Raw genomic sequence first — 23,265 nt, 5'->3', positions numbered from 1 at the left:
AACTATCTATCATATGAGATTTTAACATGTGACATTTTCTTTCAAAGATGAATAATGAATAATAATAAGGTGGAAAGTCAATGTTAAACGTAGGTGACAAGATTTGATTTCAGATCACTCTAGTGGTATCCTCCCTATTTCGAAAAAGAAGACCGTAATTGAAGACTATCACTCAGAAAGGTGACACAATTTCTTTTTTGTATCGCGGTATAAACATTTCTTTTCTGTATGGTAGTCTGTTTGTCTAACTCTTCACAGGACATCTAGATAAGGGATGAGCTATAGATTTGAAATTTTGCATGCAACCTCGACGAAGTCTGTTATGCGACACGTGGTGTGGCTTACTTCTACCTCGTTTTATAATCTCTAGTCTAAACCACTTGTCGTTACCACATGATTGAACGGGTGGGCGTAAAACAGACGTGAAAACATCCCTACTAATATTAACAATTGCGAATGTAAGTTTGTTTGTTACGCTTTCACGTGAAAACTGCTCAACCGATCATCATGAAACTTTGTACACATATTCTTGGAGGCATTAGAGGTAAGACAGGATACTTTTTTAATAAACAAAATTTATTTTTTACGAAAAATAAAAAAGATTTGTCAAAAAATCTCAAAATCTAGCTACTTTTAACGCCATCTAGCATTCCAGTAATGAAGTTCCAACCCTGAGTACTGTAATACCGTCACACTGTATTATCGATGGTCACGTTAACATCTAATCCAATCCATCCAATTGATTATAATTTCAGCTGTTTTGGAATTCTTTGCTGTTACTATAAACAAAGCACAAGGGCAGACATTACAGGTAGCGGGAGTGCATTTAGAAAAGTCACGCTTCTCTCATGGTCAACTAACTATATGTAGCCTGTTCGCGAGTGTCTAATGCCCGGAATTTACACATCCTGTATTTGCACCTGACGGAAAAAACTTATAATATAGTCTATACATTGATATTCTGCATTTTATCTTTTTAAATTGTTAGAATTCAAAATTATTTATTTTTGTTCCAGTGAAATATATTTTAACATATGTTGTAATTTAATAAACCATATTTTAAGTTTTTGAAACTTCATCGTGTGTAGTATTTTTTGAGAATTGATAATCCTGGCTAAGCAATAAAATATAGTTATCATATTAATTAATTTCTATAGTAATGATCTCCGATGCTTATTTAATAGCTTAAATTGCGAGCGAAGCCGCGGGTAAAAGTTAGTTAAATTATATTTCGATAAACGAACAAACTCTTTAGTGCTGTATCCTGAAGAACCTGAAGAAGCCATGACGTTTGTGTTAATGTTTACTTATGTATGTTGAGGCAGTCTGTTGATTACTTGATTAACCTGTGGAATGAAAGAATCCAAATGCGATCCGTCGACAGTCAATATAACTTGACGGTATCAGCGTACGTCTAATGCGAGGAGTTATAGGCGATGTTGCGCGCTGTCGCCAGGATCGATACTGGAGCACGCGCAGGTCCTGGCTCCAGAGTCACTGTGTGTGTGGCTGCGGCCCGAGGAGCAGCTGCGAGATGCGCTCCGTCCTGTGGACGATCCTCCCATCCTGGTCCTGGCTGTCGTCTCTGTCCCTCCTCGTCCAAGGTAGGGACAGCTCAGTGACACGTTACAAACACAACAAATACCAAATCGTAACTAGTCCTCTCAGGTGTTACGTGACATCACGTACACAACGCCCGATGTTTGTGCAGTGTTATTAATGCTAATGTTATGAAGCGAATTGCAAATTGTTCGGGAATAAATCTACCCTATGGTGGCGCTTTAACGAAGTCCTTCTTTGCATAGCCGCGGCTGTAAAAATAAAAACGTTACAGTTTGTGTGCACAAACAAATAACACGTTTTAGAAAAACGACCGGTTCTTGGAGATTTTAAGAAAATGAGAACAGCACGGTTGTTACAAATTCCTCCATATTTTTATTATGCCTTAGTTGGTATTTATAATGTTATAAAAAGCAATTAATTTGCAAATTCCATAAAAGCGGCAAGGTTTTCACCGATTTGGATTTCCACAAACGAAGCTACGGTGGTGTTTGATTACTGTCCTGAAAATTTGGTCAGCTTTCTTTTCCCATAATTTAAACTTAAACCCTGATGGAAATGTTTTCTACGTGACCGATTTTTATGCTCAGTAAATGGCGATACAATTAAACTAGGCTTCACCTGTTGTCCCCTGAACTTGGGCCTTGAAGACGATTGCCCCTGTTGCTCTCATCTTCGCCCACACCCCAGTAGACGTTTCTCATACTCACCACAGACTGCTATTACTGTCAGAAAAAAATTTGGTTGGCCTTCAGTGTAATGGGTGGAAATAAAGTAACATTCCCCCCTTCAGTTTTTAACATTGAAAATAAAATCTTAAATCTTAAGGAGTGAGCATTAAGCTACTTGGGGTTTGTTTACTAATAAAACCTCCTTTATCAAAGTAGGTCGTTGGGGGAAGGACAAATTAGAAATGGTCATGTAGCAATTTCCGTCTTGTAAAGAACAAATATTAAAATACGCCGAGCCGTTTATAAGCAAGACAATTAAACATAATTAAAAATTTTCTGCTGAACATAACTGCAATATTGTAAGCTGTTAACGCCTTTACTGCGACACAAGTCATGTACCGACTTTAGGACAGCTGGAATAGTAGTAGTGTGTGTTCGTCGCAGTCGATGTGTCAATAAAAGTAAACACAAAATACTATAGAATATTTTTAGTAAACAACGTACAGTTTGTTCCATGACTATTTTTTAGCACCTTTTTGTTATACAGTAATCAAAATTTTGGGATAGAAACGTCCATAATGTCGTGATCTATCAAGTTAAAGGGTTTAAATTGAATACACTCAGTTGAAAACATTAGGTATGACAATAAAAGAAATATATTGCATTTGCTTTTACGGTAAACAATGCCAACTTTGGGAAAGGTGTAAACTTGATAATATTTTAACACAAACTTTTGTATTATTGTCCAAAAGAGTTTAATTCAAATCTCATCAAACATTTTTGGAAGAATTCGCTTATTAATAATTAATATGAGTATGAAATGACAAACTTTAAATGATCTCAGATTTATTAAGGGACGTTAATCATATTTTTTAACCGCGGTAGCCTTCAGTTTTAACCTTTTGTCACAGAATGGATCAGAAGATAGATGTAGACATTTTACAATTTTTGATTCCTACGTGCCTGAGAAAGGGCCATAATAAAAATAAACAAACGATTAAAAACGATTTTAGTCAATAGTGAAGTATTTATTGCGGAGACAAAAAGTACATTTGTATAACAAACGTCAAGTATCAAATAATTTTTGACACACATGCCACATCGAACTCTCTTTTATACATACATTATGACACTCAATCTGCTCCATTCATCGCCAATTTTTCACCACATCAATTCGAGAGTAAGTCTTCTGATTGTGCGGTCTCCCAGTTATACGCCATAAACTCGTTCACGCTATAAAACGCGTTCGACACTAAACAGAGTTTCAAACGAGTTTGAAATGCTTTATGCGTAGACGATTTTTTCAAATTTCATTTGGCAAGTGTTGGTGAGATGAACTCCTGCCTGTGAGGGCAAACATTCATGAACTACCGTACGGTCCTGTGTCTTCTGGTTCGGTAGTTTTCTCTGCCTCTTGTCTCGTAATGAGTGAACATCCCTCCGTTGGTCAAGGTACATTTAAACATACTATATGACGTCATTTATAAAATGTAGAGACTTGGCAGAGTCAACAGTTGAAATCTTTTGAAAACTGGCCTTCACGACTCTTTTAATTTTAATTTTGCAATGATGTTTATCGCTCGTTTTTTAATCTTGAACGGTCTCAAGCATTGGTTACTTGCACATGCACCCCACAGCACTAGTCCGTATGTGGTATGTGGATAGGTCAAGCCATAATAAGCCGTCATCATAACCTGAATAGGGCAGTATATAGCTAGATACCTCAAAAAATTACACTGTTTACTATTGTTATCTATATGTTTATTTATTGAATAAGTTATAACTTAACAAATTTTAAGTTGTTAATTAATTTAGGCTCAATTTTATTTTTAATTAAATTTTTGATTTATAAACAGACGCTTTCCTCTGTACATTTATAAATTTTAAAGCGCAGTAAATTTTACTGTTGGCTTCTTCTTTTCTCTTGTTAGAATATTTTGTTTTGCGACTGTAATATAATCGTAAAATTGTTTAGTGCAATAGAAACTTTTTTTTTTTTAATAATAAAATAACAATTTTTGTCAGTTTAATATAAAAATTGTATGATGATTTGATTTTCTTTCAATCCTACATAAACTCAACCCTTCGACTTGTCAGTTTAACCAATTCGATATTCCTAGCAGAAGGCGTAATAATAATACGGAGACAAGATGTCCAGATGTAGAGACGAGAATACGGTCAGTCTCTACTATTTGTATATCATTAGTGACAACAAGTAGACAAGCCTACGTTTCTTCCCGCCATTTTACATTGTCCTCCCTCGAAGAGTGATTGTGTACTGAATTATGTGTAATCCGTGTTTCTTGTGATTTTGTAAACTAATATATCGAAATGGAGACTACAGCTAGGTATCGACAACATTATATCGCTGATTGTTTTTAATGCGTAGAACTTCCCACGGCATTAGCCTAAATTTAGTCTGTGTTCACAAACAGGTTTTGAGTTTGAGGTTATGTATGGTCGTTCAGACTATTGGTAGCTCTAATGCGTAGTGCCCATCAATTCATGTTTCGTGGGGGTCCTCTTTGTATAAATACATGTGCTGTTTATTAAACAAGGCAGTTACTGAAAATGCCATGATTTACGAGGGAGAGAATAAAACAGAAACCCAAATTTGATAGTGAAACCAGCGTCAATATTGCAGTGGCGCACCCAGGAATCTTCCCTTGGGGGGTGTCCGAGGGCCTACCCCGGGGAATTTTTGAAATATTAGGTCCTAAATTCGTTATTTTTTAATACTTTTTCAATTTTAAAAAGGGGAGGGCAATATTAGCTCAAAGTGTATAAAGTTTATACTATAACCACTCTACCACTAATCACCAGGAAGCTTATACAGGTATAAATAAAATCTTATATAAAAATACTGTTTATATAGAGTGTATTTAACTTAAAAAAATGTAATCATAACATTAACAAACAGAATATTGAGTGAAGTATATAAGTTTAAGGCATAACTATAGATCAAAGCTAAATGTTGATGTGTACTCTCAGATCAAAGAGTTAGATACCCGAGTTTGGAGTTGACCACAAACTAACTAATAGGACTACAACAATGGGAGTATAGCTTGTTTATTTCTGCGTTTATTCATAGAAACAAACATGTTACTAACAATAACTTCCAGTTTATAAATCGATTTCGACGAAAAAGGGTTCTGGTTTTTGACACTTTTCAACCAAACTGAAACATTCGTAACTCGGTAACTTGTGATCCAAATTTTTTTACAAACTAAATTTTTACACAAGACAGGTAAACATATACTGTAATTGAGTGTAATTTTGGAATTGTATGAAAATAGATGCTATTAAATTATAATCACAACTTTCTATCTTGACCGGGTGGTCTGAAGAGTTCGGGATTGGTCTCGTTATGTTGCTCTTAAAGTAATTATCTTTTGCGTGCAATTTTGTTAACTACTGTTTAATTAAGGACACAAATTAAATTGAGCAGGTTTTGTTAATTTAACGCGCCCTGCTCGTCTAATCGCGCAAACCTCCAGATTGCACAGGGCGGTGTTGCCTCATGGTGCTAACAGACAACAAACTAATACAACTGTACAGCTGTTCACGTCGGTGCAACACAATAATACTTTGTACAAGGTACTCAAACCGAAAGTACCCGTTACAGGCTACTGTTACAGGTACTTTTACGATACAGTTGTTTTACACGGCACGGTCACCGCCGTTACTGTGCAAAGTACTCGGGCTCGCTTAGCAGTAACAGTAACTGGAACATTTTAGGAGCACTCAGTAACGTATGATTCTGAATCAGTAAGAGTACATTGTGTTCTCGATTACTAGGAGTTACCGGTACAGTTAGTTACTTGAGCTACAAGCTACAAGAAGTAATACAAACTAACTTCGCTTTCATTATTGTTGTGACGGTAAAATAAATTGAAATATTTAGTGTTTTGAATATAATTGAATTATTACATGCAGTGTCTTGTATTTCGTAAATAAAAATAGTTGTAAATAATATAATATAATTTATATATTTGATTATGATATGTTTCAAAGTTCTCATACAAACGTCGAAAATAATCTATTAGGCGATCTTCGCATGCTCTGGGGGGAGAGGGGGGCAGGTCCCGTTTGTCACCTCCTCCCCCCCGTCGGGGCACACCTGTAACATTGATTCTTTTAACATGAAAGATACGACATGTGACAATAATACAAACTGGCGTATTCAATTATTTGTGCAGTCTTTGGTGAACTTTGTGATCTGCGGCGATAGTATTGTGGAATGTATAGTGGTTGGAACTGTTTTATAAGGGAATATGCTTGTAGGGGACTGGTGAATTATATAAACTACTTATAAATGTTAAACAAAGAGAGCTGAACTGGGGAGGGAGAAGGAGGGTTACAGACGATAAAATAGAAAATAAGAGGAATACTGTGTGTTTACTGTAGTCATCATTCTTATTGTACAGCACTGGTTTGCCCCACGGAACTGCCTTGGTTCGATTTTCTATATAAGTCTTATCACTTGAAGTACCTAATAATTATCATTCGACCAGTAGGCCTATGCCAAAGTAACCGGCACAGAATATGAGAAGGAGAGGTTGGACGAGAATCCCCTCCTAGCTACAGAAAAGACGAAACTCTAGTAAAGATTCCCACTAAACGGGATTTGCTACACGAAGGTTGGAAGCAAACGTGAACCGCGGAGATAGCGAGGAGGACAAAAAATTACACACCTCGATAAAAAGACTGGACTACGTATTTAACCATTACAAGGTTCAGTATGAATAAGCGAGAAGCTCCAGCGACAATGTCGATCGGCCGAAGAGACGCTATCCGCCATAGAAGCGGAGTGGTCCGGGCTATTCCCTTCAAAACATAGTATGATCTCCGACCAATCAGATACTCTGTATAATAAGAGAACCGCTTTTATAGGTTTGTGAAATGTTCACCTAGAGTCAAAAAGAGTGAACCTTACATTTTTTACTTGTGTGAATATTAAAAGTTTTGGTTTTTTTTAGCCATGAAGCCCTGTGCTACATCTCATGACTGCGTGGCTCTTTATCGCAATTCCGAGAATACCTGGACTTGTCGTAACTCTGTCTGCGTCTGCTATCCTGATCCTTGTGCTAGTGAGTTATTTATTGACATATTAGCGTAACTAATTACCATTAACTATAGTCATACTTTTATTGAACTGAGCTACATTGATTTTAGTGTGATAAATTTTACGGATCTCTTCTTGCTTTTACTTAACTTTTTACTGCTTCAACAAAATAGGAATAGTTCTAAATACCACTGGAGAAATTACAATTATATTGAGTATCCGACAACACAACACTGTTTATTTTATAACCTATTTCTATTGAAGCATCATAGTTGTAAGTTCTTGTAAAAATTATACAGCTTTTAATTATTTGCAGCTAAATTCACAAACTAATTTTAACAATTCAAATTTGATATAATATTTAAAACATAGCCCAATGAACATATAAGCTTGTAAAATATAGATACACTATCCTGTGTGATCGTAAACTAATACAGGTAATGTAAAGATACTTTAGGTTTAATGATTTTGCTGCTATCTTAAATTTAAAAAGAAAATTATGATCACATAGAATACATTCTTGGTAATAATGTTCAAGATCACCAAGGAGATTATAAGGTGGTAAACTGGTTAATTATCATCCCAAACTCAAGAAAACTACCTTATTCCATTGAAATTAGTCAACATGTTAAAACTTAACTGGGATACTTTTAACCCGTATCAAAATTGTAGATTATTTTATGGCCGTTTATTTACTATTCAAATCTGTAATGAGGGAAATGAATTATTCATGTATTTCATGTATTTTTTAGTTTGGAGTAATGCATTAACATAAATTGTTTAACTTAGGGTAGTGTTTTGTTATGCTTTAAGAACAGTGAAATTTCAAAGTTAATACAAATTTTAACTAGCTATTCATTCTTCCATTAATATTATTATTGTTGGTGTGACATTGCTATTAGGCAGTCATACCTTTTGCTGTAGAAGAAAAGAGAATGGGCAAATCAGAATATATTCTTGGCAGTTGGAGGATTTGTAAAATTGATTATTAAATATTTTTTTTAGCCATCATGGTTCGTTGTTTTAATCATGATGATAATGAAATATTACCATTTTTGTAGTTAGAGGATTTGTAAAAATAATTACTACTCGTAAATACTTTTAAGAAGTGTTATGTTTATTTTAGACTGATGGATATCCACATGTTAATAGAGTTTATACTTGACAGGGATACTGATGGCTGGCACTTTTGTCATGAAGCAATGCTGGAGTGATGATGACTGTGACGGAACGAGTTCTGTAGCACCAGAAATAATTGCCTGCGCTTGTAAAAAAGGTAAGGTATGACCTCAACTATTACAGGGATACTGATGACTATTGTCATGAAGCAATGCTGGAGTCGATGACGACTGTGACAGGAATGAGTTCTGTAGCACCAGAAATAATGCCTGCGCTTGTAAAAGGTAAGGTATGACCTCAACTATTACAGGGATACTGATGGCTGGCACTATTGTCATGAAGCAATGCTGGAGTGATGACGACTGTGACATGGAATGAGTTTCTGTAGCACCAGAAAATAATGCCTGCGCTTGTAAAAGGTAAGGTATGACCTTCAACTATTACAGGGATACTGATGGCTGGCACTATTGTCATGAAGCAATGCTGGAGTGATGACGACTGTGACAGGAATGAGTTTCTGTAGCACCAGAAATAATGCCTGCGCTTGTAAAAGGTAAGGTATGACCTCAACTATTACAGGGATACTGATGGCTGGCACTAATTGTCATGAAGCAATGCTGGAGTTGATGACGACTGTGACAGGAATGAGTTCTGTAGCACCCTGAAATAATGCCTGCGCTTGTAAAAGGTAAGGTATGACCTCAACTATTACAGGGATACTGATGGCTGGCACTATTGTCATGAAGCAATGCTGGAGTGATGACCGACTGTGACAGGAAATGAGTTCTGTAGAGCACCAGAAATAATGCCTGCGCTTGTAAAAGGTAAGGTATGACCTCAACTATTACAGGGAATACTGATGGCTGGGCACTATTGTCATGAAGCAATGCTGGAGTGATGACGACTGTGACAGGAACGAGTTCTGTAGCACCAGAAATAATGCCTGCGCTTGTAAAAGGTAAGTGTATGACCTCAACTATTACAGGGATACTGATGGCTGGCACTATTGTCATGAAGCAATGCTGGAGTGATGACGACTGTGACAGGAACGAGTTCTGTAGCACCAGAAATAATGCCTGTGCTTGTAAAAGGTAAGTATGACCTCAACTATTACAGGGATACTGATGGCTGGCACTATTGTCATGAAGCAATGCTGGAGTGATGACGACTGTGACAGGAACGAGTTCTGTAGCACCAGAAATAATGCCTGCGCTTTGTAAAGGTAAAAGGTAAGGTATGACCTCAACTATTACAGGGATACTGATGGCTGGCACTATTGTCATGAAAGCAATGCTGGAGTGATGACGACTGTGACAGGAACGAGTTCTGTAGCACCAGAAATAATGCCTGCGCTTGTAAAAGGTAAGGTATGGACCTCAACTATTACAGGGATACTGATGGCTGGCAACTATTGTCATGAAGCAATGCTGGAGTGATGACGACTGTGACAGGAACGAGTTCTGTAGCACCAGAAATAATGCCTGCGCTTGTAAAAGGTAAGGTATGACCCTCAACTATTTACAGGGATACTGATGGCTGGCACTATTGTCATGAAGCAATGCTGGAGTGATGACGACTGTGACAGGAACGAGTTCTGTAGCACCAGAAATAATGCCTGCGCTTGTAAAAGGTAAGGTATGACCTCAAACTATTACAGGGATACTGATGGCTGGCACTATTGTCATGAAGCAATGCTGGAGTGATGACGACTGTGACAGGAACGAGTTCTGTAGCACCAGAAATAATGCCTGCGCTTGTAAAAGGTAGGTATGACCTCAACTATTACAGGGATACTGATGGCTGCACTATTGTCATGAAGCAATGCTGGAGTGGATGACGACTGTGACAGGAACGAGTTCTGTAGCACCAGAAATAATGCCTGCGCTTGTAAAAAGGTAAGGTATGACCTCAAACTATTACAGGGATACTGATGGCTGGCACTATTGTCATGAAGCAATGCTGGAGTGATGACGACTGTGACAGGAACGAGTTCTGTAGCACCAGAAATAATGCCTGCGCTTGTAAAAGGTAAGGTATGACCTTCAAACTATTACAGGGATACTGATGGCTGGCACTATTGTCATGAAGCAATGCTGGAGTGATGACGACTGTGACAGGAACGAGTTCTGTAGCACCAGAAATAATGCCTGCGCTTGTAAAAGGTAAGGTATGACCTCAACTATTACAGGGATACTGATGGCTGGCACTATTGTCATGAAGCAATGCTGGAGTGATGACGACTGTGACAGGAACGAGTTCTGTAGCACCAGAAATAATGCCTGCGCTTGTAAAAGGTAAGGTATGACCTCAACTATTACAGGGATACTGATGGCTGGCACTATTGTCATGAAGCAATGCTGGAGTGATGACGACTGTGACAGGAACGAGTTCTGTAGCACCAGAAATAATGCCTGCGCTTGTAAAAGGTAAGGTATGACCTCAACTATTACAGGGATACTGATGGCTGGCACTATTGTCATGAAGCAATGCTGGAGTGATGACGACTGTGACAGGAATGAGTTCTGTAGCACCAGAAATAATGCCTGCGCTTGTAAAAGGTAAGGTATGACCTCAACTATTACAGGGATACTGATGGCTGGCACTATTGTCATGAAGCAATGCTGGAGTGATGACGACTGTGACAGGAACGAGTTCTGTAGCACCAGAAATAATGCCTGTGCTTGTAAAAGGTAAGGTATGACCTCAACTATTACAGGGATACTGATGGCTGGCACTATTGTCATGAAGCAATGCTGGAGTGATGACGACTGTGACAGGAACGAGTTCTGTAGCACCAGAAATAATGCCTGCGCTTGTAAAAGGTAAGGTATGACCTCAACTATTACAGGGACATAACCAGCGTTTAATGTCAGGGGTTATCTCAATCTGCATAATCACCAATTGTATATAGCCTACTTATAAGTTTTTGTTGTCACATAGGATAATTTTGTATTACCAAATATATTGTGAAAGCTACAAATTAAATATAATTGTGATTTAAATTTATTACTTTCTATGAAGTTAAATTTCATAATTTGTGATGAACCCCTGATCAGTTTTATTGACAATATTACGAAATTCTTTCTGCTAATGAAAAAGTCATTTTGATTTCCCATTCATATAATTTACAATGCATAAAATTATCAAAACTATATTTAAACATTTTTTATTATTTGAAAAGAAAAGTCACAATTTTCCAATAATTGTATTTTTTCACACGAGGCCTTTCGACATAAAAGAGCCATTGTCAGGTGTGAGTCAACAATTTTAAATAATATAAATATTTTACAATTTAAAACAGTTATCTGCTGAATAAAGCTTAATACAAGATTTGTTTACTTAAAAATGAAATAAAATAAATATTAATATATGTATAAAAGTTTGGGTCAAAAAGAATTCATTTATATTTTAAAGGAAGGATGAATTTTGAATTGGTCCAAAATCATTGTTTAATATTTTATCTTTATGTTTTAACTAAATTATTTATTCAGCTGATAATTGTTTAAAATTATAAAATATTTATATTATTTAAAAATTGTTGATTCACACCTGATGGCATCTTTGATGTCGAAAGGACTCGTGTGAAAAAATAAAGTTATTGGAATTAGAATTTTCTTTTATCAAATAATAGAAAATTGTGTTTTGCAATAAGAAGATCTCCTCCTTCAATGAAATATATTTAAACGGTTTAATCTTTGTTAAATACTTTTTTGTAAATCTAATGTTAAATAATTATTAATCAATTGCAATTTTGCAAGTCAATAAAATTAACTGTGTTATTATAAAAATAAAAACCTATTAATATTATATCATAGTTATAAAATTTATTCTATTAAAAGATTTTAGATATAGGTAACTGAATTAGTACTTGAATCATACTTGAAAATAAAAGTAGATTGAATCATTCTAAAATAAGTTTTCTATAAGAAGTTTATGTGGTTGTAAAATGTTAATTTTAATAAATATATTAAATTAATAAATTTCAATTCATGTAATATTTAGCAATTATAAATAATTGATATTAAGTCATTTTTTAATAATTAACATTTTAAAATTGTTACTTGGTGTAAAGAAATTGGGTCTGAAATATTTTTTCTTATGGCTTATTGGCTCTTATCTTGCCAATAAGCAAAGAGATGTGAACGAGTCTGCAAAATCTAAAATATAAGCATAGATCAATTTGATATCACTGTGATATTTATGTGAACATATGATTTTGCACATACAATGGGCCAAATATATGATAGAATTAAATTTTCAACAGCTAAAACTAAAATATAATAAATAAATTAAGACATTTTCTTAAAAAATATTTATGTACTAAGGAAGAGAAGAATGCTGCTTGGGGTTCCAACAAATGTTTGGGGCTTAATTATAATATTCTCCCTCCTCCAGAAACATTAAGGAAAGAAAATCAGTTAATAAAACACAAAAGTTATGACATTTTCTTGTGAACTTGAAAAGAAATATTCTAAAAGCAGCATGGGATACATAAAAAAGTGAAAAATAATTTTTGGTCTTTTTGCACTAATTTGGCACAGCCCTCAATAGAGGGCTGTTTTTTCAACCTCCAATGTCATGCGATGACGGCATCCTCCTCGCTGATTTGTCACTGATGAATTCAAGTAGCTAGTTTGCACTGAGTTGCAGTTGAACATGTTTCCATTTCCATATGGCTTGATGTTCTCTACCACTGGCATAGTAATTTTAATCAGATATTTATTTTCTTTATGATACATTTTGGACAAAAAAGATCAAACTTTTTAATATTGTTCCAATATTTAAATATAAATTAGAAAAAACTATAAACAATGTTACTGATTGTATTGTATCGTTGAAAAATGGCATATGTCTGGAAATATCCAGTTTCCTTCACAATCCTTCCATCGTCAATAACAAACCTCAAAGAATAAATTTTAACTTTCTCCTAAATAAGCCATCTTTGGCTTAGTGATATTTAAGGGTGAACAAAATATATTACAAACTTTATTAACTAGTGATCTATAACAGTCGTATATTCCATATGCAGAAAGGTGCAGGGGTTCAAAATTTCATGTGTTCAAAATTTAAAGCACTACTTAAAATACTTACTACTACTACTACTACTACTTTATTTTGATGTACTTTAATTGGGTTATAGACTAAACATCTCATAGAATATTAGTCAAAGCAAGGAGAGGGGTGGTGAGGGGAGGGGAGGGGAGGGGAGGAATAGAGTACAATGGACTTACACAATACCTCTGTTATAGAAGGGCATTATGAAGATTTGAAGAATGGTATTTCATAAACTATATGAATTTAAATACAGAGAATTTACTGTGCTTTAACCTACTCTAATATAATTTGTTACTTGTAAAAATTTGAAAATAAATCATAAATATACATGTTATGTAAGTTTATCCTTATTATAATTAAGTTTAATGTTTTAAAATAACACTGTACCTTCTTCTATTGTTAAATTTTTCTGAATTTTAAATATTTATACTATATACTAACCAACTTTTATGTTTTATAGCGGCTACGAGTACGACCACAACAGACAGTGCTTAAGTTTGGATGAGCATCACTCTTTCTTTGGTAAGAATCTTAGATTATTTTCTTATCTATAGTTCAGGTGATTGAACTCTGTGATTGTGTTACCTACTTCACTGTACAAAATGTTTTTGGTCCATGACCACAACAGACAGTGCTTAAGTTTGGATGAGCATCACTCTTTCTTTGGTAAGAATCTTAGATTATTTTCTTATCTATAGTTCAGGTGATTGAACTCTGTGATTGTGTTATCTACTTCACTGTACAAAATGTTTTTGGTCCATGACCACAACAGACAGTGCTTAAGTTTGGATGAGCATCACTCTTTCTTTGGTAAGAATCTTAGATTATTTTCTTATCTATAGTTCAGGTGATTGAACTCTGTGATTGTGTTATCTACTTCACTGTACAAAATGTTTTTGGTCCATGACCACAACAGACAGTACTTAAGTTTGGATGAGCATTACTCTTTCTTTGGTAAGAATCTTAGATTATTTTCTTATCTATAGTTCAGGTGATTGTATTGTCTACTTCACTGTACAAAAAGTTTTTGGCCCATCACATTTTTAATGTTAAGAGATTTAGTTGTATTGATAAATAATATTCTCATAAAAGTATCCAATCTTGTTTGTGTGTAAAATTAATATAAATCACGTCTTGATATTGGAATTGTTTAAAGAGATGTTACGCTATATCTACTCTGGGAATCCTAAACTTGTGATGTACTGAATCTATGTTAATAGGGATATAGGGTCTCAAAAGTATTTGATTGTTTGATCTTAGACTATTGATATAAATTAAAATAGTATGATCTCTTTTTATAACATACTGTTGTTTTTATATACAGTGCCATATAGTTAAAACATGAATACTTTCAGAATTGATTTTTAAAGTAAAGTAAATATAAAAATGTTATATAAAATGAATCCATTTTTGAGTTTTGACTCCTAATATTAAAAAAATGTTCATCTTTAAAAATTTTAACTATGTGTATGGTTTACATTCTTCAAATGTAGGTTTAATGTATTTCTTGTTTATGAATCCAAATATAACATAAAACATTTTGAAAATGTTTTAGAGAGTTTTTACAGGGTCTTGGCTAGACATTTAAAATAATTAATAAATCCAACCGATAAAAGACTTAACTATCTTATTCCATATGATCAGATAGAGCAACCAAAAGTGGTAACCATTCTTTCAGGTAACCATTGAGTAAGATAAGGGGCGGCTATGGTGGTTAAAATCTTCTTGTCTTAAAAATGTGTCTGTTTTAACTTTTTAACAGTTATAATGGGGAGTGGATAGATATAAATTTCCAATAATTATTTTATCCTAATACTTAATTGTAAAGGGAATTTTAGGAAGAAATATTACGTAAGTACCACAATTGCATCTGTCTTATAGCCATTGTAACCATTAAAAAAACAAAACATTTCTTGGAACTATCGGCATTGTATCTTGTAAGCTACCCATCTTTGGGACAAGTTTATATAGGATGAAAAAGTGTCATTTTCACCCAAAAGAACTTGAGTAACAAATCTTAAATTGACAAAAATGTAAAATGTATTAATTTTTACTTTTTGAAACATCGTGTACATTATTACATAGAGCCAGCTTTTAACATGGCCCTTCGATTACCAATCCAATGTTTTAATAATCATCGAGACAATCCAATAGTAAAGAGGAGTTCAGTTCTTCATTTAACTATTTGATTTTACGTTGCAATGACAATGATCATGACCAGTCCTGATATAAAGTGTGTATTTTCCACTTATAGTTTGTTCGTAGCCTCAAGAGCCCCAGAGGATTAGATGACCCTCGCACCTGACACATTGTCACACGCGTAGCTCGGTGGCCTGCCTGACATCACTTTTGTTTTAATGACACACATACCAGGCTTTAGTCTGCATAGCTTCTCATTTTTATATTCTTACTTTTAAATTTAATATACTTGTATTTTTTAATTCTGGATTTTATTTTGTGTAAATTGAATCTAAACAAGAAACGACTTGGACTTTCCTGATGTATCTTAGAAATAAAGGGATCAATGATCAACTCATATTATCCCGTAGTTTTTACGTGATTGAGTAAAGCACACACGAACACACAGACAAACACCATTAGATGTGTATAAGTATGGATTTATTTGCTTTATTAATAGGTTTTCATTAAAATAAAGTCACCATCCTAGAACTGATACTACCCAAATTTATGAATAATATAACACGTACTAGTCCTTAGTAAAATTTTATTTTTTAATTTATTATTTAATATTGTTTTATATCTATAGCATAAAATAAATATTCTTCAAACTTAAAATTAAATGTCTTGTCCTAAATTTTGTTGCAGGGTCAAAATTTGATCCCCCTCGTGACATGATAGTTCCTGGCTTATTCATTCTGGGCACAGCAACATCAATATATTTTGGCTTCAAACTCTACTGCAATGATCGGTGAGTACTGTTTCTATACTTTGGTTACGATAAGGAAAAAAACGTCAACAAATATTATTTTTATCATTTAGTGTTCTTAATTACAAAAATTATATATTAGAAATAATTTCCCTTAGAAATTTAAAAATAATATTGTCATTACACCAACTATTTTAATAAAAAAGTACTTCTATTTGATTTTGTACAAATTAAATTTTATTTTGCAACATTAGAATTGCTAGCAAAATGTAATAACAACTATAACTAACCAACAAATAATGTCTTAATTCATTTAAGCCTTTCACTGCCACATTCTGTATTAAACACTTTGATCCCATTTACTTACAAACTAGACATTGGAAGTGAAATAGTTTAGAAAACATTTTGTCAAGAGTTAAAATAATTTCAAAATATTGTAGTAACATATTGAAAACAGTTTCTAAGAAAATTGATATTGCCACTAGATTTCTATTTAATTTTTATTGGTTTTACCTCATATGTGTTACTACCTATGTGGGGGTTCTCTTCCAGTTGGTAGTTATTAGTCGTAAATTTATATAGTTTCTGATTATATAGGCTAATTACAGTTATAAATTGAAATTTCTTGGGTGAGTTCTGGCTTGGTGAGCTTTTAGTGAAATTGGCCTTCTGCCCCCAATTTCTTCTGGTTAAATTATATTTCTATATTTCTGTAATTCTAATATTCAAGAAATTATTTACCATTTTCAGTTTCCCTTTTGAATGGATATTTTAATTGGACTCTTCTGTAGAAGTAATAGTCATTTTAAAACATAGACCTTAACTTTAAAACAAATTGTTAAAGAATGAGTGAAATCTTTTACTCAATTTTATGATTTTCCTACCATTAAATGCATAGTTATAAGTTTTAATCTTGAATGATTACATGTAAAGAATGTTTAAACCTTTATTCAAGACGTTTCAAATACTTCTGTACTAAGACAGTGTAGTAGAAAGATCAGTGAGATCAATATTAATGTATAATAACTAAGTGGATGTTTTGTTTTCAAGCTGGAGGATTTGGAGGATGCGGAGAAGGCCACTGTTCAGAGGCCGAGACATAGAAGCTGCAATCCCTCCCACTACATGGGTGGCTTCTTACAGAGGTGAATGTCTTCTTCTTAAGGGTAATCAGTCCAAAAATAAAAGTAGTTACCAAAATATTATTGAGATATTTTCCTAAAGCACAATACAAGTTTTTATAAAAAATAAGTTTTACAGATACTGGGCGTACCTAGAGAATTTAGTGTACTAGTACTAATACTATAAATAAATTTACAATAATTACTAATAAATTTGCAATGTGCTTCAAAACATTGAAAGGTCTCCCATAAGAATAGTTTATTTTTGGTTGAGTTACTTGTGTTTTACTGCTTTTTGACTAATACTAATCCAGAATTTAATGCTACATTCTGATACGAATATGTACAAACCGAATTGAAATATAGTATTAGTCAATTATATTCAATAATCACAAACTAAAACAATGTTTAATGATTTAACTCTCCTTAATCTGTATTTTAATTTCTACAACTTAATTCTATAATCACAAACTAATACCTTAATAGTTAAAGTACTAAAGTATTTAATAACTTATCAGAATGAATACCGAAATCTCAGTAACTGTACTTGCATCTTTATTTTAATTCCTCAATTGTGAACTAAAAAGTGAGTTTTTTACGTTTTATCACAATGAATACTGCAAATTCATCAACTCTAATAGCATCTTATTTTAATTCCTCTAACTATATTCAACAATCACAAACTATAATAGTGTTTATTCATAATGAATACTATTATAATGAATAATAAACAATAATTGAACAGTTTGGAAAACCTCCATATGTTATATATTGGTCAGATGCAATGCTGAAACAATTCTGCTTTGATCATACCAGAGTCCCAAGAATTACAGCAGGGTGGCGCTTCTCTTGGGAAGGGAGTACAGTTCTGGTGACTCTGGTGACTACAGGCTGGAACCCTTATGTGGCTTGGCTAAGTGTGACAAGGAGAGCTGTATCTGCTCCTTTTCCCATTTATGAAAAATATGTAATTTGGATCAAATAAAGATTCAAAATGTTTTGCACGGCTGTCATGACTATGATCTATTTTCTGGTTTACATTGAGTCTGTCCACTGTCAAAACAGTAAAAGGTCTTCAAGATTGGTTTATAAATTGTGCTAGAAATGTTTTGAAGTGGATTGGTGTGGGAAACTTACATAATAATAATCAAAACTGTGAAAACTCTAAATTGACATTTTAACACATTCACAATGACAGCTTATTTTCTGTACTTTTTTATTCCTTGTTGAATCTTTCAATAATAATGGCAAAAGACTAATCATTTTGTAATGTTAATTTGTAATGTTTGTAAACATCTGTGTATAATGAGAATTTTATGTAGGCTTCAAAATGATGTACAAACAATTATTTTAATATGTTTTTCAATGTTTCTATGTGTACCCCAAGGAGTACCTAAAAAATTAATTTATCCTAAAAATTAAGCAATTGTGCGCCTGATGAGGTAGACCATAGTTTGAGGTATTTATTTATGGGCGGGATCAAATTTTCAAAACCACCAAGACAGGCAAACAATAAAAATGTAATAAGGAAATGCATATCCAACATGTACCCCATCAGGCGCACAAAATACTTTACGAAAACTCAGTATGTACCATATCAGGTACACGAGTTCTGAAAGATCGTGTGTACTCAATAGGGTACAATAGGGTTCACGTCGTTGTGAACGTGTTAATGTAATCCTGGAAGAAATAATAAATAAAACATTTATACAATAATTATCATAACACTAAACAAATTTTTCTTTTTGCTATCCTGGATTTAATTAGAATATTTGTCAAGCTAAGAAAGTGAAATCAGATTATTTTAATATTGACTTTTTAGTTAATCCAGTATGTAATCTAAAGGACATTTTTGCAAAAAAAGGCATGTTTTTTAGGTACGTTTAAAATTCCACCCCCAAAGTCCCAAGGTGTCCGACCAATATGCATTGTGTACCTATATTTAATGGCAAGCTACAGACATCATTATGGCAACAAAAAATAATGTTTACATTTGCTTATGCAGATTTAAAATACTTCCGTCGAATAGAATCTTACTGACTGTGACATACATCCTAATATTTGTTGTTTTAACGCTAAACCTAAAAAAAAGAACAGTTGAAATTCACTATCACATTTGTGGAACATATAGCAGATTGTTTTGTTTGTTCTCTTAGGAAAAGAAGCTTAGAAATATTGCCTAGTCCTAAAAGGACCTTTGTGCTGCTTCCGGAGTGACAAGTAATTCTGGATAGGTAAGGTTAGGCTAAGGGCCACCTCCTGTTGAGATCTATGAGGAAGGATTTCGGGTATAAATCTCAATCATGTCTCCTCGGAAGAAGGTGAAGCAAGCCTCTCTCCACTCAAAGCTGGCAGGGAGTGGCGCGCTCTTATGCCTAGGCTAGCAACAGTCCTTAGGGAGTCCCACCAACTCGATTAATCATCTCCAGCAGTAGAATAGATCTATCGATGTACCCTTGCACCCCAGAATCTCCGCTCCAGGACATCCATAGGGTTGCCCAGATTTAAGTAACACATCGGTTTTTGCTGTACCCATTTTAGATTTAACTGGAAAGTATAAACCAGTCAGAAGTGAACCCTAATGGGGAAACAGCAAAATATTAGGGCGTTTTCACACACCTTAGCAAAACAAGAACCGGATTTGGTTCCAGCACCGGGAGCAATATTCTTAAATGTTGTCATTCACACTACATCCAGTGTGGAAAATTTACAAACCCGGTATCAGGAGACCGGGAATGCAGTCTGGGACCTACGCTTTCGTATATATGCATTTTACCATCAATATATAAACAATATGGATTGCTCGCGTAGAGATAGTACACCGGTGCCTAACTACTCCCCTCTAACACAGCACGGGCAATAAGTCTAGGAACCTACATTAACCTGTCACTTTAAAACTTCTCTGTATCTTTTATGTTGCTAAAATACATTCATTTTGGGGTTCATGGCATTATTATATCTACGTTTGATCTATAAATCAAACAATCTGTAAGTTATCGATGTAGGCAGATTAAATTACTTTTTAGATAAGTGTGACACAGTATTTCTTTCTATTTTGTAATAATGTAAGGAAGCAACTACTTTTTAAAGTGATAAACTCTGAATTTTATTTTGTCTTTATAGCTTAAACCCGACCTGGAAGGGCTATCAAAAAATTCCACTGATAAAAAATCCATTTAACTTTGATGTTCAAATTTAATAAACTTTTTAAGTTTGAAGTTCAAATTATTGAATTATTAAATTTAATTGGACCATAAGATTAGCTAAACAGATCTATTTTGTTTAAATTTTTCAAAACTTTTAACCAATGCCAAGTTTACAATTAGCTAGTGACAGTCTTTTTTTTCGCTAAACTATAAAACTTTATTGTAATTTTCTATTGTAAAAGAATAATGGTACAATTCATAATTAATCATAGTCTTTGATAATGGTCGACTGAAAATTCAAATATCTCACTACTTGTATGAAACATTTTTTGTTGTTGCCTCTTAATTTATCAAAAAGGGTGTAGAAACTACCCTTCAAGTAATGCACATTTAATAGAGGATGAACCCAGTAAACTCTACATATTTGGTCTTTGGTATCTCCTTCTCAAATAAAGGAGCAATATGAGGGTAAAATTGTAGGTAATGAAGTAATCTGTCAGTGATACTCTCATAGTAGATTCAATGCCTGAATGTTTTCATCCTGACCTGTTGGCTACTATTATACATCCCTCTAAAAGAGACAAAGCCTGTTGAGTGATTCATTAAATTTATGTCTGGAATATTACATACATTTCTATACCAACTACCAAACTAGAAAAAGCTGTAGTTGGCTGTCTTGAGAGTTTTGAAATAAATATCAAGAACTGTAGGGGCCAAGGTTATGACAATGCTTCTAACATGTCAGGACCGTACCTAGGTCTTCAGGCCCGAACAAATTAACAGAGTCCCCTTGTGGCATACATAACATGTTCAGCACATTCACTAAATCTTGTTGGTTCAGCTGCTGCAGAATGCTGCACTTTTTTAGTAGTTTTCGATTTTGTCCAGAAATAGTATAACTAAATTTCTGTATTAACATATAGATGGAGTATTTTGAAGCAATTCTTCACAAAATCCGTACATCAGTCTGCTAGAGCTTTAGCAGAAGGTTATGAAGAAATACGAGAATCGTTGAGGCACCTATTTGAAGACTTTGATGTAAAACCTGCTTGTAGACTTGAGGCACAAAACCTTGAGACCTCTTTTCTTTTAGTTCTGTGGCATGACATTTTGGAAAGAGTTGTCAAGAAGTCTAAAAAATTGCAGTATGAAATATTAATCTTAAGATAAAAGTAAAACAATTGAGAACTTTGGAAGAATTCCTCAAAGCGAAAACAGATGAGTTCAAGTATATGAGCAATCTGCTTTGAAAGTAGGTGAATTTGCAGATGAAACAAGTGGGATTGAAGCAGACCTAGATGACATAAATAACTTGAAAATTAATGTGTTCTTTAAGATAATGGACTCACTTCTAGCAAACTTGGCAAGAAGGAAAAAAGCACATGAATTCATAGTTTCTAGATTTAATGTGTTACCTTTTCTACTGACTTGTCCATCTGAAGTGAAGAACACTGCTTTGAAATTTTGCTTGTAGTACCCTGAAGACATTAGTCTAGAGTCTATAAAACAGTGTACATATTCAGATGTATGTTGAACTTGGAGAATTCCAAGAGTTACCTGAAGTGTATTCTTATATTAAAGATAAAACAGTTTTTCAAGTATGAATCCAAACCTTAAATTACAATTAGGATATTCTTAACCTTAACTGTAACCAATTGCACTAAAGGAAAATTTTTCAATTTTAAGGAGATTAAAAAGAGACTAAGAGAGCAACTCCTCTACCTAAATCAAAAGTTAAGTCCATTAGTCCTCATTTGTACATAAAAAAATGAAATCTTCAGGTGTGGCAAGAGTTTGCCAGCAAAGCAATAAAGGACAATATGTTTGTGTTAACAGTCACTGCCATTACAAGTCTAGTAGAGTACATAACAGATCGGTAGAGGAACAAAAGCATGTCTCGGCTGTGTTACTAGACTACAGTAAAGCCTTTGACTTTCTGGGGCATGACCTGATTCTAAACAAATTGTCAACACTAGGTTTTCAAGACAAATCAAAAAAGTGGATAGCAAGTTATCTCCAAGGGCGCAGTCAAATTGTCGAGGTTCAAACGTCAGAGAAAGGCAAGAAATTAACTTTCAGATCCAAGCCATATTTGATGAACAGAGGGGTGCCTCAGAGCTCAGTTTTGGGTCCCTTCCTCTTTGTACTGTTTACAAATGACCTCCCTATATACCTTGGCACCAATAACATAAAAACTATTATGTATGCCGATGACACGACATTGGTTCTGGCAAATGATAATGCACAAGAAATGTACTCACAGATATCATGCTCAACAAACAAAACAATTCAGTACTGCCTGCAGAACAACTTGGCTATAAACCCTTCAAAAACCATGCACACAAATTTTAGTAGGAAGCATGATCTAGTGTTAGAAAGCACATATACTCTCCAAGAGAAACAAGTAAAGCTACTTGGTCTAACTATCGACTGTGAACTCACTTGGACAGCACACATAAATAATCTGTGTAAAAAGCTCAGCACAGGAATCTTTGTGATCAGAAGGATGAAGTGGATTGCAGGGCCTGAGGCAGCAAGGACAGCCTATTTTGCACTTGTTGAGTCTCATTTGTGGTATGGAATTGCGGTGTGGGGAGGAACATCTGTAAATAATCTGAACAAAATTCTCATCCAACAAAAA

The 23,265-nt window shown here is 34.2% G+C and overlaps 1 protein-coding gene across 4 annotated transcripts in view; it reads left to right on the top strand.

Moving 5' to 3' along the window:
• LOC124357442 overlaps positions 1-23,265 on the top strand; it is a 39,495-nt gene that overhangs the window by 9,787 nt on the left and 6,443 nt on the right. For 3 of the 4 annotated variants that reach the window (XR_006921945.1, XR_006921946.1, XM_046809265.1), the window contains exons 3-7: positions 7,211-7,321; positions 10,868-10,973; positions 13,931-13,992; positions 16,297-16,399; positions 17,408-17,502. Coding sequence is in view for 1 of the 4 variants with exons in the window: in XM_046809265.1 (XP_046665221.1) it covers positions 7,211-7,321; positions 10,868-10,973; positions 13,931-13,992; positions 16,297-16,399; positions 17,408-17,502 (477 nt within the window). In the remaining 3 variants the exon portion in view is untranslated. Of the gene's footprint in view, positions 1-1,402; positions 1,605-7,210; positions 7,322-10,867; positions 10,974-13,930; positions 13,993-16,296; positions 16,400-17,407; positions 17,503-23,265 lie in introns of those variants that run through there. The other variant, XR_006921947.1, reaches the window with a different exon arrangement.

The sequence above is a fragment of the Homalodisca vitripennis genome, chromosome 1 (genome assembly GCF_021130785.1).
Source record: "Homalodisca vitripennis isolate AUS2020 chromosome 1, UT_GWSS_2.1, whole genome shotgun sequence".
Taxonomy (NCBI): Eukaryota; Metazoa; Arthropoda; class Insecta; order Hemiptera; family Cicadellidae; genus Homalodisca; species Homalodisca vitripennis.
Note: the sequence above shows the minus strand (reverse complement) of the source record. Positions and strands in the feature narration are given on the sequence as shown.